We start from the raw sequence: 15,252 nt of genomic DNA on the forward strand, positions 1-15,252 counted from the left end.
ATGTGAGAGTGATTGTTTGTCTATGTATGTAGCCCTGCGACAGACTGGCGACCGTCAAAGTAGTCCTTCTGACTGTCCACATGAGAATTCACACAGGTGAGAAGCCTTACCTCTGTCACATATGTAGGGAGAGATTTAATCAAGCATCAGCACTGAAAACGTCACATGAGAACTCACACAGGGTGAGAAGCCTTACCCTTGTCACATATGTAGGGAGAGATTTAATCAAACATCAGCCACTGAGAACGTCCACATGAGAACTCACACAGGTGAGAAGCCATTACCCCTGTCACATATGTAGGGAGAGATTTTAATCGAGCATCAGCACTGAGACGTCACATGAGAACTCACACAGGTGAGAAGCCTTACCCTTGTCACATATGTAGGGAGAGATTTAATCAAGCATCAGCAATGAGACTCTCACATGAGAACTCACACTGGTGAGAAGCCTTACCCCTGTGAATTATGTGGGGAGAGATTTAACTCAAGCATCAGCATATGAGACGTCACATGAGAACTCACACAGGTAAGACGCTGTAGTGCTGGAACAACGATAGGAACAAAGCTTGAAAAAAACACCCAAATCATTTACATCTTTCAGGGTAAAAATAGGTCCCTGTAGATTTAAAGAGCCTTTAAAACACTCTCAGCAATGGTTCTATGAGTTTATTGGATGTCAGACTGTGAGACATGGATCTTTAAAAATCCTGTCAACCTCAACTTTTACAGAAGCACATTGAATTTAACGGAAAGACAGGCAACTGGAGACATACTTCTGACTAAAGACCTAAGAGTTAATTTAATATTGGTATCAATTTCTGCAGAGTTGAGTGCGAAGAGATGATGTTGGTCTGATTTAATGTAGTGAGCAAAAGTTTAAACATAAATGTGGGGTTTTTTTTCGTAAGTAAAATTGTTTTAGCAATTGTCATGTCATGAGTTCATGTACATGTAAATCCATTGCAATCCCAGTTAATATTACTTTGTGTTACTAATGTTTGTACAAAATTGAATTAAACCAGTTTTTAATGCTGTAAAATCTGTAAGTAACAGACCTGATTGTTTTTTAAATCAGATAAAGGTTCAGCTTTCTATATGACAGTTTAATTTTAAAGTTCAACCCAGGAGAGATTTCAGTTTCCTTCAGACAAATTGGTTCAGATCAGATGACTTTAATGTCACACACTTTTTGTTGGTACCCCCTTCAGTCTGGTTGGTTGATAAAATGATGACGATACATGGCTTTGGTGTCGCAGTTTGTGTGACTTACTTTAACCCTAAAAATAAAATAGCTTCTTTCACTTGTTTTTTGTATTTTGTTGAGAAGTGGACATCCAATTTTTCTGTTTGTTTTAGAAGGAAGCAACCAACTCTTCATGTTTGAGACAAACTCATATCATCCTTGTGTTCTATTTTCTGGGGTGTTTTTATTATTTCAGGCAGATGATTGTTTCAGGTTTTCAACAAAATTCAACCTGTAGACAAAAGTGAGCTCACTTGTAATTTTGCCATTCGTCAAAGTTGCGCTGCGTGATAATATCCAACAGTCTTAAAGGACAGAAATGTATCATGACTTTCATCTGATTTGGCAATTTTGGCAATTTTGAGATCTATGCTATATATAAGTGTATTTTCAATTCAATTTCAATTACAGGTCATAATGTGTCTCAAGACGCTTTACAGAACCCATATGCCTGAACCCCCAGAGCAAGCCCTAAGGAGACAGTGGCAAGAAAAACACCCTTTTAGCAGGGAAGAAACCTTGAGCAGAACCCTGGCTGTAATGTGGGGGGACCCATCTGCTGCTGGCCGACTGGTTGAGAGGGACAGAGAGAGAGGTAGAGGGATGAGGGAGGAGAGAAGAGGGTTGTGGGGAACAAGGAACATATAACATATCATTGGATACAGTATGATAAGCTAGATGATACATACAAAGTAAAAGCTAACATTGAAATTGATTCATAGTTTACTGGGGTACGGCTCAGCTTTAAATATACTACATATAGCTGGTAGTAAAAGCCAAACAGTAAGTAGATGAGCAAATCAAGTATAGTGAGGGTGATGCAGAGCAGACTGGTGGAAATAGGCAGCTGGAAACAGTGGGCTGGAGGAAGGACAGCACACAGTATCCCAGCGTAGTGGACACTAGGCCAGTTGGTGGGAGAACAACCACACATCTGAAGCATCCAGCTCTGGGACCAGGGACACTCGGAGAAAGGACACAGGGAGAAACAGAGTGAGTGTAATGCAATAATGGTATATATAGTAAATACAAAGGTAGTTAGAGAAGGGCTCAGTGCATCAAGAGAGGTCCCCCAGCAGCCTAGGCCTATAGCAGCATAACTAGGGGCAAACTAAAGGGACGTCAAGAGGGGAAGTCAGTTGTGCAAATGAAGACTCCCAGCTGACCCCTCAGGGCTCTGCCTCCCATTCCTACTTTTAAAGATTCTAGGAACAAGAAGTAAGCCTGCAGTCTGAGAGCGAAGAGTTCTGCTAGGATAATATGGTACTATCAGGTCTTTAAGATATGATGGAGATTGGTTGTTAAGAGCTTTATATGTCAGAAGAAGGATTTTGAATTCTATTCTAGATTTAACAGGAAGCCAATGAAGAGAAACCAGTATAGGAGAAATATGATCTCTCTTGCTAAACTCCCATCAGTACTCTGGCTGCAGCATTTTGGATCAGCTGTAGATGTTTAGAGAGCTATTGGGACCAATGTTCCCTGTAATTTTTCCTGAGTGTGAGCAAACACACAAACTCCCTGAGCGTCCCTTGGACCACTGTGAGCAACATCAGACGTGTGCACTGTGGTCACACCAGCATCACATCCATTCAAGTTACATGGTTCATTAAAAGAATCAAATTACAGCATTTACATTTCTGTTAAAATACTTTGTCAACAGGAGCCAGTTGAAGGCTGCAGTGATTTTAGTGACACTACAATGTATAAGAGTGAAGTTATTGAATATTTGTCTCTCTTTACTGTTGCAGCGGTTTTGCAAATTGCAGACGGACCCTGTTCACTCCATAGACACCAATGTTATTCCTGTAGCTTGAAAGACAGCTACTTTTGATAAAACTGGGCTTGTAGCACATTGTCTGCCTTGCAACAATGGGAAAGAGGCACCGTTTATGTTTTGACAACCTATATCTAATGAGTTATTGATGCTGGAAGTCTGAATCTGTGAATATCTTTCCAACTTTACCGAACTTGGGGCCACTACCACCTAAGGAGTGATATATTTAATTTTGAAAAAAGCATTTAGCCATACTTAAAGCTTTAAGTACTTTATTAACACGGAACTAAAAATTTTGTATTGTTTTATTATCACAGGTTCTGTCTGAAAAGAGGTGGCATCATTTTAAACAGTGAAATCAAACTAACAAAATGTAATGACCAACCAGTGAGCAATACTGGATTCTGCAAAAACATAAACAACTTTTTTAAAAATCTAAATCTTAACACAGTTAATGTATTAACTTATTTTTGTGTGTATGCATGTATTTATTGATTTATTTAGTACTGTTAACATATCAGAGTTCTGAGTGAATTTTTCTTAAGATAGGCAAAGGCCATTTATTGATTACATATAGGCTGTTAAATGTTTATTAAAAACTAAAAAACATTTTTAAAAAAACAACTCAGGCATTTATTGAGTCACTAAAATACTGTAGAGTACAGACCACATCAGCATGATTATAAGCATCCTCTGGTAAATTAACAACCAGATACTGATGTCTCTCACCATATGGACTTCAGGAGATGACTGGGGGATGATAAACTGTGACCTACTGGTTGGATTCTCTCTGTTCTCATGTTTCTTACATGTTTGTCCCCTGACAGCCAGGTCCTAATGTTTTTTGAGCAACACACCATACTATGACGTTTTTACAATGATGGTTCTACTATGGAACCAGTTTGACATGTTCAGGTGTTCTTTGTGTGAAAACTCAGAGATTTCAGGGATCAGAAGGTGGTTTTCAACTTTCTTTGTTAACTTTCTGCTTCAACTTTAAATTAAATTTCCTTCACTAAGCCAGCCCTCTGGACTTCCAGTAAGCTGTGTTCCTATTGGCTGTCCAGGTGGCTGCTTGGTGTTATCAGGAACACCTGAGCAGCTCACTGTCTTCCTGCTTTATTTAGCTGCAGACAAACATTTCCTCTGCTTCTCCACCACTGAACCGGGTTTGACTCCATTGCTTCAGTTTGTTCTTTAGGCATTGGCTTGCAGCTTCCAGTAGTAAAATCATCTTTAATGTGTTTCTTGGTGTGTTTTAGGGCTTTGTACTGGATAGTTGTCTTGGTAAATGTGGTTCTTTAGCCACAGTTAGCACATGGTGCTAATGTGTGCAGTGATTAGTGGATTTGGTACAGCTGAGTTGTGTCTTTATCTTGGCTGTAGTGAGTCTTCAGAGGTTTTTGGTCAGACACATTCTGTATTCTTGTTTGTGAACCAACGTTGGTTGTCCAGAAGGTAAGAGTTCCTGTCCTGATTCTCTGTTCTCAGAGGTTCTCTGGTAGGCTGCAGGAGACTTTAGCGTTTGGGTTGTGCTAGTTTGGTTTTTGTATGGTTTCATTTGGACGACTATCTTGAGGCCCCTCCATGTGGTTTAGTGAGGTTTCCTGCAACAGTTCAACAAAGCAACCTGCAGCAGAAGAGACTTTGAGAGTTTTTAGGAAGTTCTGGAGACCAGACTTTAGAGCAGCAAAAACATTTGTCAGCAGTTTGAGCAGGAGAAGGTGATCTTCAGAGTAGAAATGAGAAGGAAACCTTCTTGACCCGTGTGGTGAGGTCCTGTACCAAGAGTTTGAGCAGGTTGTGAAGAGTCTGTAGTTCTTTGGTCTGAAAGCACAAGAAGAGTCGACTCATTAAAGGAGAAAACAGGAGATATTGTTGGTTCTTCTGTCGCTCTGCAGTTTCCTTAGACTGAATATCAAGTTTATATTTTAAATGATTTACCATGTGAGCCCAAGAAGACCTTAATAAACTCCCTCCATCCCCTGGACACAACATATTTTATTACCATGTTAAATCTTTTTTTTTTTAATGTTTTTGAGTTTTAATCATAGTTTTAGCATAGTTTTTTTTTCTCTTTGCTTGTTTAGTTTTGTCATCTGTGTAAAAGGTGCTAAACAAATAAAGTTGAATTGATAAACTGAATAATTGACTAACTCATGATTGTGACAACAGAAGTATTTTCATTGTGATTTAAGGGTTTATTTCATTTTTAAGGTTGGGGTTAAAATCTTGACAGAAAAAGATTAAAGAAATAAATTACATAAAAAAGCAATTAAATCAAAGGAAAAAAAATTAATACAATAAAACTTTTAAAAACAAAATTAAACAAATACAATTAAATTATATGAGACAAAATATTTAATTAGATAATTAAACAGAAGATACAAAGCATGTAATTATGAAATTAAACAAAAAATTTTAAACAAAATATTAAACATTAAAGATGAAATATTTTAGATAGTTAAACATTTAAAAAATACAATTAAACAAGAATATTACACATTTAGAAAAATACAAAACATTTAATTAGACTATTAAACCTTTAAAAGTCAAAACATTTAATTAAAAAATTAAATGTTTAATTAGAAAATTAAATCTTAAAGACAATAAAACTTTAAATAGGAATTAAACAGAAAATACAATGAAGCATTAAAAAAGAAAATTAAACATTAAACGGTGGTAAAACATTTAAAAAGAAAAACCTTAACAAAGATTTAATCGAAAAATTAAACATTGGGAAAGAAAAGGAAATTTTTCAAACAAGCCGATAAAACATTTGAAAAAACAACAATTAAACATTAAAAAGACAAAACATTTCGAAATCAGATCAGACATTAGAACAGAATAAAAGGTGAGAAAAGAGCAAAACTAAACATTTAAGAAGAATCAAACTAAAGATAAAACCTTTGAAAGGGCACCAGTTAAACTTTAGAAGATCAAATTAAACAGAAGAAACAATAAAATGATCAAAAGAGCAAAAACAGATAAAGGCCTCAAAGTGTTTTCTAGTCTGAAATGAAAACATCAAGTTGTTTCTTCAAACATTTCCTCTTTCTATGTTCTTGGTTTGATTGTGGACAGATTTACTAAGAACTCATTTCAGAAAACTGCTTTCCAGATAAAGTCTACTAGAGGTTGAAGGCATCGATCAAACTAATGTTACCTTCTGATCTCCAAAAACTTTACTGTTCAGTGAAAAGAATCAAAGTTTGTTCAGGATTTCTAAAAAACCCACAGGTGAAGGTTTGAGAAGAACTCAGATGGATGGTCTAAATGTGAAATCAAGACTCATGGTCACAAGTTTTAAGGTTTCTGTTAACCAGAAAGTTCAAACTAACAGAGAAGTACTCAGGAACTTAGAGGATTTCAGTCCTCAGACTGTCTGAAGGTTCAAACTAACAGAGAACTACTGTGGGACTTAGAAAATTTCAGTCCTCAGACTGTCTGAAGGTTCAAACTAACAGAGAACTACTGTGGGACTTAGAAAATTTCAGCCCTCAGACTGTGTGAAAGCTCAGGTCCTGAGGACTCGGGAGGTGTGGAGGCTTTGGAAAGTCTTGGAACTGAGGGTTCCACCCTCCAGCACAAAGGCTGAAGTCCAACCTCCTGAGAAAAATGGTCGAGTCGAGACTCGAGTTAAAAAAAAACTTGAAAACGACAAAAAATAGATGATAAATGCGCAAAAAAAAGAAGAATTAGTATCTGAGCAGATAGCTCAGGGGATAAGAAGAGTGACTACCAATTGGAAGGTCACAGGTTCAAGACCCACCACCGGCCTTTTTCTTTCTTTGTCTTTGTCAGGATTTTGATAAAATTTAAGAAGTGTCTGGTCTTGAACCAGCGACCTGCAGCTCCATAGGCAAATCCTTAACTCACTGAGCTACAGATCAGATGAAAAGACATAAATTCGTCGTCCCTTTGGCATCGTAGTTCCTGAAGTGACCACATAGGTGGAGCCAAGGCGGAGTCTAGGTGGAGTCAGGGCGGAGAGTAGGCGGGGAGGTGGGTAGCGGCCTCCCCCCTCTACTCCCCCACCTCCCCCCACCACCCACCACACCTTCCCCCGCCCGACGAGTTCTTCGAGTCTCCACGAGTTCTTCGAGTCTCCACAGGTTTTCCCGAGTTTCTGGAGTTTCCACAAGGTCGGAGGCAGAACAAGTTGTCATGAAGAGGTGTTGAAGTCGGCCAGGATGGACTGACTTTTTACAGCGACTAGAAGGAAGACCACTAGAAGAGCAGGTCTTTAACCACCATCCATAAAATCCATGGACTCGCTCCAGAGAAATGAAGGGAGGTCAACTTTTATCAACCTCCATCCAGGTGTTCAACTTCATATCTTTACTTGGACATTTTTAGCACCACAAACCTTTAGTATCACACTTTATTATCATTTATTAGGACTTTAATGGAATCCACCAGCAGATTTAGTTTTTGTTGACAAACTCTATTCTTGTCGTCGTGGGACTGCAGTATTTAAAACTGTTCCTTCTATCTGACCTCATTTTTATTAGTTTTAGTTGAGAAAGTTATTTTAATTGTCGATTAATCTCTTAAAAACCAAATAATTGGGTTAGTCAAGAGCTTTAAATTTCTTACTTTGTCATAGTTTAAGTATGACAAAAAAATATAAAAATAAAGCATCTTGAGACAATTTGACCTGTAATTGATGTTATATAAATAAAATAGAATTTAAATTGTATGTATCTTGTAATGTGAGTAATTCAGCCATATATGTTGGAAAACACATTTTCTTTGTCCATTAATCTGTCGTTTTCTCCAGTAATTCATTTCTTGTTTTGGTTTATAAAATGTCAAGCCCAAATATATTCAGTTTACTGTCATAAAAACTAAAAAGATTTACATTCATGATGCAGGAATCAGGCAGTTTTTCACTTTTTATCTTAGTTTAGTCAGAAAGATAGTTGATAATGTGTGAACTGTTGCAGCTTGTGAGCCGTAGAAGGTTTTAATCTTTGGGGCCGAGTGTCAAAAAACATTTAGAAACACACATCAACAAAGCACTCAACAAAGGGAAATCCAACTTTTGCATGACAATGTCTAATTAAAGGACATTAATTTCCAATGTAAATGTGTGATATTCGTCCTCTGGAGCTTTCTCTTCACATCGTCTTCCACCTGGACTGGTTTGGTCGGGAGCATGTGCAACAAACATTTGAAAAACTGCACTTTAACATCAATGAATGACACTGAAGTTTAATCTCTACATAAATGAGACTGAGTCTGGATGTGCTGCTCTGTCATTACCTCCTAAGTTTAGGAAAAGTTAAAACAAAAGAGGACAGTTCAGAGAAGACTTGAGAATGAGCTTATTTTGAACAAACATCTCAGACTTTCTGAGCTTCAGCAACTCTAGCAAGATAATTTAACAACAAGCAACTCAAGAGATCCAGAAGTTGGCGAGAGTTAGCTTTAGCTGAGCCAAAGAACATGTGGGACGCTAACCTAGCAAACATTTCAGACTTTACTCTGTGAATTCTGAGAAATAATTTACTATTTAATGACAGAGCTACACATCTGAACTCAGTCTCATTAAAACAGACTCTAATTCAGTGTCATCCATCCATATTAAAGTGCAGTTACCCAAAATGTTTGTTGCATGAGCTCCAACAAAACCTGTCCAGGTAGAAGGCCACTTTGACAAACAGGAAGTGGAAGATTCCAAGCAGATTCATAGAAGGGGGAACCGGACTGTACTAAGGTGGTCAAGTATAAAGGGGTGTTTTGTGGGTTTTTAAGGCTGATAATGATTATTAGTGAGACATTTGGAGTAGATATTCATTTGCAGTAAATCAAAGTATTTAAAACCTTGGAGTTAAACTTAGAAGAACACAAACTCTAACAGAAAACTTTATTGATACGTTTTTGTTTACAGATGTTAAGTTAAAGGAGTTTTATTCATTACGTATAACCAATCAAATCACTCCAGAAGACAGAGCGACCACAGGTAGATAAAGGTTCAGAGCCAAAGTAGCACCATTTTTAAATGTATTTATTACCGTAAATCAGTAAAAAATAAAATACTGATAATCAGTAAATCAGTCAGCCCACAATTACTACAATTCTACAATGTATGTCTCTTTCCTTTGACATGTTATTTGTACAATATACGATGTATATGATGGTGTTTTTTCATACCAAAGGCTTTATTATGATGTTTTCTAAGAGACATATGATGCTACTCTGCTTGTTCTGGCCCTGGGCCGCTTCACTCCTCCTCTGTTGTTTTCTGGATTGTACTCAGCTGCATGCCTTCGTCCATCCGGCCTCCGTTGACTCGTCCCGCCTGCCGTCTCTGGAGCTGAAGCTGGATTGGAACAGACCAAAGTACAGTCCAATCACGATGCCAGCTGCCTCTCAAAAGGCTCCTTCATCTGGCAGGTGGCAGCACTTCTTCTGAGGGGAAGCTGAGCTGGCCCAGCAGAACTTTGGAGATGTGTTCCAGTGGTTGGTGGATGTGTGGGGAGATAGAGAGGGACCTTTGAATTGTTCAGAAAGGAAAACAGGGAACCCATTGGTAGTTTTAGTTTAGGGTGCTACTGCGGTGTGTTTTTGGGTTTTAAGAGGTGAACAGGAAGAGGTTTTTTTCGTATTGATTATCTTTTACTTTGTTTCTGGTTGGAATGCCCATCAATGTCAACATGAAGTTCACTTTTAGTTCTGTTTATTTATTTTTATTTTACTAACACCCATTTGTTTTTAACCCCCTCACATGTTGTGTTGTTGTAAACTTACTCTTTCAAATAAATTCTCGTCTAACCCTCTGGAAACCAGCGTTTGGACTGTTTTTGTGTTGCTCCTCACCTACTGACAGCTGTGGACTAAAGGCTATACTGTGACGTTTTTAGAGCGACATGCTATACTATGATGTTTGTTGGGTGACACACTATACTATAGGCTTTTTTAATTGACATATTACTGTGACTTTTTTTGTTTTAGTTTTTTTTTTGTTTCTTTAGCAACATATAAGAATTCGAACAGTTTTAAAAGTTACTATACTTTTACTTGTGCAATGAAATTATTATTCTATGGCATTTTTTAGATGACATATTATACTCTGATGTTTTCTTGAATTACATATTTTGACAATATACTGCACTATGACATTTTTTGAACCACATATCATACATGACAATTTTAGGCAACATCCTATCATTTTGTGCTTTTTGAACCACATAATAATCTATGTTTTGTTTCTTTTTTCTTGCCAACATGCTGTACTATGAACTACAGGCCATACTATGTTATTCCTGAGTAAAGCATACTATACTTTGACATTTTCTGAACTACATCCTATACTATGGCATTATACACAGAGTGCTTTGGTTACATGTTGATTTATAATCTAGATTTTTTTTCTGTTTTGTTTTTTGACGGGATTACCACAGACCTGACTGTGAACACCGTCGACACCCACCTCAGGGAGACGCTGCCTAAGATCTCAAGGCTGCTTGGTCGTGGTCTTTCTGACACATACTCTTCCAAGATGAGCCGGGAACTTTAACACTGATGGAATGACACCAGGTCTAAGCCGACAAACTTCCAATTCCTCCTCAACCCATAGTCTCTGGGAAACCTACATGGAGTAAGAAAAGTAGACAGAGAAGTAATTAAGTCTGTACACAACATATTAAAAAGAAATCATGCTAATAAATTAAGTACAAAGAACAGAATTCGCCAATATACTGGAGACCAGAGCTATTTAATTTGATAAGTATAACCTCGTTTAGTAACATTTCAATTATTTGAGAGCAGTCCTAAAGAACTGCCTGTAATCCCAATCATAAAATGGGTTTGGAGGAAGAACATAGATGGTAATCTGGATATACATGAGTTAGGCTTTATAACTACTATTGGTAGTATTGGTGGTAGTAATAGCAATGTGACTACTAACTACTGCTGCTGATACTGGCACTGCTGCTACAACTTGTAATACTATTACAAATGCTGATACTACTTCTACGACTCTAACAGCTGTTTATACTACTACTGCTGCTTGTACTTTTAGTATTACTACTACTGCTTATACAACTATACTACAGCTACTATTAATCGTCTGATATTTGGTTGTCAAGCTGCTAGCTCACCTTAGCGTTTTGCTAGCGGCTAACTAGTTAGCTCTCATAGACTGGAAGCTCTCAACAAGATTTCATCATGAAAAAAGGGCCAAAAACTATTGTTACCTATGAAAAGTCATTCCAAGTTTCCTTGTCTCAATCGTATGACGCAGTGTGTAATTGTTTGCAGCACAGTGAGCTTGCATACTTCTTGTTTCCGTTTTCACGCCGTCTACATCAACGGAATGCACTGAAACTTTTCCCCCACTAGCTTAGCCTCGCAGTAGCACGCAGCTCAAAGGGGGCGTGTCTTATGTACTCATTCATATCTATGACAACAGCGGTGGCTGCACATAAGGACGCCTGACGTTGATTAGCTGCGTAAATACCATTATATACAGTCTATGGTAAATACGTATGTGAATCGCATCATTGGCTGCAGCAGCCAGTCACCGGTCACTCACTGACTCACATTGAAAAATAGCACAGAATGAATTGTTACGTGTTTATTTTATTTACAATTTAGGGTGGATATTTTTTTTTTGTGCGCAGCACAGATTTTCTGTGTGCGGAGACCGTGTCGCGCAGCTTAGAGGGAACAGTGCCAGTGGACCATAAGAGATGCAGCTGCAGCACTGATGGAAACAAAAATTCAGGTGGGGAAGGAACTTAGAGAGACTATAGAGGAGGACCTCTGATCAGCTTCAAGGTAAGGTAAGTCAGGGCTTACTCATCCAGACTGGAGATATTGTCAGCCACTAGAAGGGAGGCTCAAACCAACTGTCGAATCTCAGACTCAGGAGTAACAGTGCAGATTCTGCCCTGGACATGGAACAGTGGACCAGCTGTTTACCCTTGCAGAGCTGCGAAGGGGGTCATGGTCAGCTTTTCCAACCAGTTCACAATAGGATTTGTAAATGGCTTATGACCATGTCCTTTGAGGGGCCCTGTTGGGGACCCGTGGGAATATGTGGCATCGGGGGCATTGCTACGAGCAATCCGGTCCTTGTACAACCAAAGCAAAAGCTGTATTCAAATTCTAAACAAATTTCTGTTTGTGACATTCACGGACAGGATTTCAAGGTGCAGATGAGAAGAGTGTCACCAGACCGAGAGTTTGGTGACCTCAGGATTGCATCTATGCATTTTGCAGATGATGTGGTACTGTTGGCTTTATCAGACTATGACCTTGAGCATGCACTGGTGCATTGCTCCCTCTGGGTCGAGGGTTGTCCCCAAGCGCAGGAGTTAGTTAGTTAGTATCTTGAGGTCTCATTCATAAGTGATGGGAAAATTCAGTGTGACATGGACAGACAAGCTGATGCAACAGCAGTAATGCTGTCATTGTACCGAACCAACATGGTAACAAGGGAGCTAAGCCAGAGGGGAAAACTCTCAGTTTACCAAGTGATCTTCATTCCAGCTCTCCCCTATGACCACGAGGCTCTTAGTAGTGACTGAAAGAATGATTGCAGATGCAAGTGGCAGAAATGAGGTTCCTCCGTAGAGTGGGTTGCCTCAGCTTTAGAGACAGGATGTGGAACTTGGACATCTGGAGGAAGTTTAAAGTAGAATTACTGATACATGTCGAAAGGAGCCACTAGAGGTGGTTCTGGCATCTGGTGGTTGAGGGAGACTCCCAGAACCCACTGGAGGGATTGTATCTCTCATCTGGCATAGGATTGTCTACGTCTTTGTTTGTGTTTGATGCTGTAAATCAGCTGTACAGTTGGCTCTTACCAGGGTGTGTTGCAGGAGTGTGTGAGTGTGAGGTATCGGACCCCCAGCTGGTACATGGTGCGCAGGGTTCCCAGACTGCTGTCAATGGAGTGACCGCCCTCCACCCCGATCAGACTGGCTCCCTTGTTCGTTGCGAAGGCGTCCCTGATTTCTGTGCAGATATAACAGCTCATGTGTGATACAGGCAGGAAGCAAAAGCAGGTTGGAACAAAGGCATTTAAATGTCTGGAATTACATCAAAATGTCTTACCTTTGCTACTGCTGGCAAACATGAAGGTTTATGGGTATTTCTCACACATCCTGTCCACCACATCTATCTGCTCCAGCGTTTGTCTGACAGCATCTTTGTACTGTCACATGGCACAAAGGCTGACCAGAACTGAGAGAGGAACAAAGAATAACATGTGAATTATTGGCCCCACTGTGTCCAGATAAAGCAAATTGAGAAGCCGTGTTTCTTATTAGAATGACATCCTGTTCAATTATTGATTTGATGTATGTTTTGTTTACATAACCTGGAGCAGGATGCACAGTATCTTACAACAGCTGCATAAGTAAGTATGTAAGTCCTTCTATTGGTTGATTTTAGGAGATATTCTAACAATGTGAGATACCTGATTTGTAATTTTCAAGAGTTATAAGTCATAACCCTCAAAATTAAAACAAAAAAGGCATGAAATATTTCCCTTGATATGTAATGAATAAATAATTTTCTAGTTTTAAAAAGTTTACTTTTTGAAATAAATTATGAAAAATAAAGAGATTTCTCCACAACATTCTGATTGTTTGAAATACACCAGCATTTATAAACTTGGATTTAAATGTTTATGAGTGGCAAGTCATTAAATGCATGAGCTAGGTGTGACTGTACAAGTTCTGTGGCAAGGTACAAATAATTTATGAAGTGATTAAAAGATCATTAGATCAGATATTGCATAATCTTAGGAAAGCTTATGCAATAGCATCTGCACTGTAATGTATTTACACTAAATGGATCGAGTATATATAATCATATATTTATAGAAAGGCAAACACAGAGTGGGATTGGTACATCTGAGTTTTTCTGTCAGACCAGCTTCAGCAGGTCAGCTTGGTTTCTTATATATAGACAGTCTGGCACAATAAATTTGTGAAACGCTGTTTTGAAGAAAGGATGTTGGTACCTTCCTTTAATATACGAGTAAATTCTATTCTGTGCGTACCTGTGCACCAAGCCGTCCTTCCTTGATCTTAGGGATGTTGGTGTGTGTTGTTGACAGTGTGTGAAGATCCACTTTGTTCAGCTCATTGTTGAACTGTGCTCGAAACTGCCAGGGCAGGTCATTATGGCTGAAGAAATACATCAGTTAGCAAAGGTCAGAGGAACAAAGGGCTTATCACTTCTACCTCTTCTTAAAGTCTTAAAAGTCAATAAAGAGTTCTTTCACTGATGGATTCATTCTTTTAATGACACCACGGCGTTGCAGATGCCACAATGGGACACTTGAGGCACCTTTGACCACCATCTGCTACATTGAACCACGTTGAACCACCGTCGAACTAAAAGCAACATAAAGAAACAATAAGGCAAGGCAAATAAACATAAAACTGCACAAACACAGTATAGAAAACATACCTCGCTGGTTGACCACAACTTGAGGTAGAAATGAGGTCTTAACCTTTCTTAACAACTTATTTTTCTGGCTGTAAAAAATGTCATGCTTCTCTGAGCTGAGGGCGTACATCACTAATTAGCGCACGGGCGGAACCAAGTACCTGAACAATAGTTCCTACCTGAGACATCTTTCAAAATAAACATCCTAGTGACACAAAAAATATGCTTAAGGTAAAACAAAATACAAATAACAAATTTATGGCTGTAAAAGGGCTTTTTCCTCATCTTACGTTCTCAACTGACAGCAGAATGTTTACTGCTGTTGCTCATATGGAAAACAGCAGATAACATGCGAAGCACCTCTTATCTGATGTAAAAGAGGTATTCTCTTACCCATGGATGAGCGACGTCTCAGACATCAGCCTTAAAGCTCTGGTCATGAGATCCTCAGCCGAGTTGACGGCGCAAGAGCTGATCCACAGCACCACACATGAAGCTAAGACCACCTTGGTCAACATTTCCTAAACTTTTACACACTGTCAAATGCACTGCTCTTCTTTTCCTTATGTCTCTAAACTTTCCCCCCAATTGCCTTGGAGTAATCCTGATTCTAATAACTGCAGCTAGAGCAGATTACTTTCTGAGTTGTAAATTTTTTGTTGTTCAGATCAGTGCAGATTGTCACCTGGTCTCCGTTGGTTTTGCCTTTGAATGTCAGCTCTGCTCAGCGCTCCTCTAACTTGAATCTGTTTCTCATTACAGCATCAGTTGTGATAAAGGGTCATTACATGTTGGTTAATGTGCTATGTGACTTTTGATA

General features: G+C 38.8%; 1 protein-coding gene across 1 annotated transcript in view; it reads right to left on the bottom strand.

Moving 5' to 3' along the window:
* Positions 1 to 15,171, bottom strand: part of LOC111580049 (dipeptidyl aminopeptidase-like protein 6) — a 33,449-nt gene extending 18,278 nt beyond the window's left edge. The window contains exons 1-4 of the mRNA XM_055009998.1: positions 14,454 to 15,171; positions 14,041 to 14,377; positions 13,089 to 13,217; positions 12,839 to 12,989 (exon numbers count right to left, since the gene is read on the bottom strand). Of these exons, the coding sequence (XP_054865973.1) occupies positions 12,839 to 12,989; positions 13,089 to 13,110 (173 nt within the window). The 5' untranslated portion in view covers positions 13,111 to 13,217; positions 14,041 to 14,377; positions 14,454 to 15,171. The remainder of the gene's footprint in view (positions 1 to 12,838; positions 12,990 to 13,088; positions 13,218 to 14,040; positions 14,378 to 14,453) is intronic.
* Positions 15,172 to 15,252: the final 81 nt, after the last annotated feature.

The sequence above is a fragment of the Amphiprion ocellaris genome, chromosome 1 (genome assembly GCF_022539595.1).
Source record: "Amphiprion ocellaris isolate individual 3 ecotype Okinawa chromosome 1, ASM2253959v1, whole genome shotgun sequence".
Lineage (NCBI taxonomy): Eukaryota > Metazoa > Chordata > Actinopteri > Pomacentridae > Amphiprion > Amphiprion ocellaris.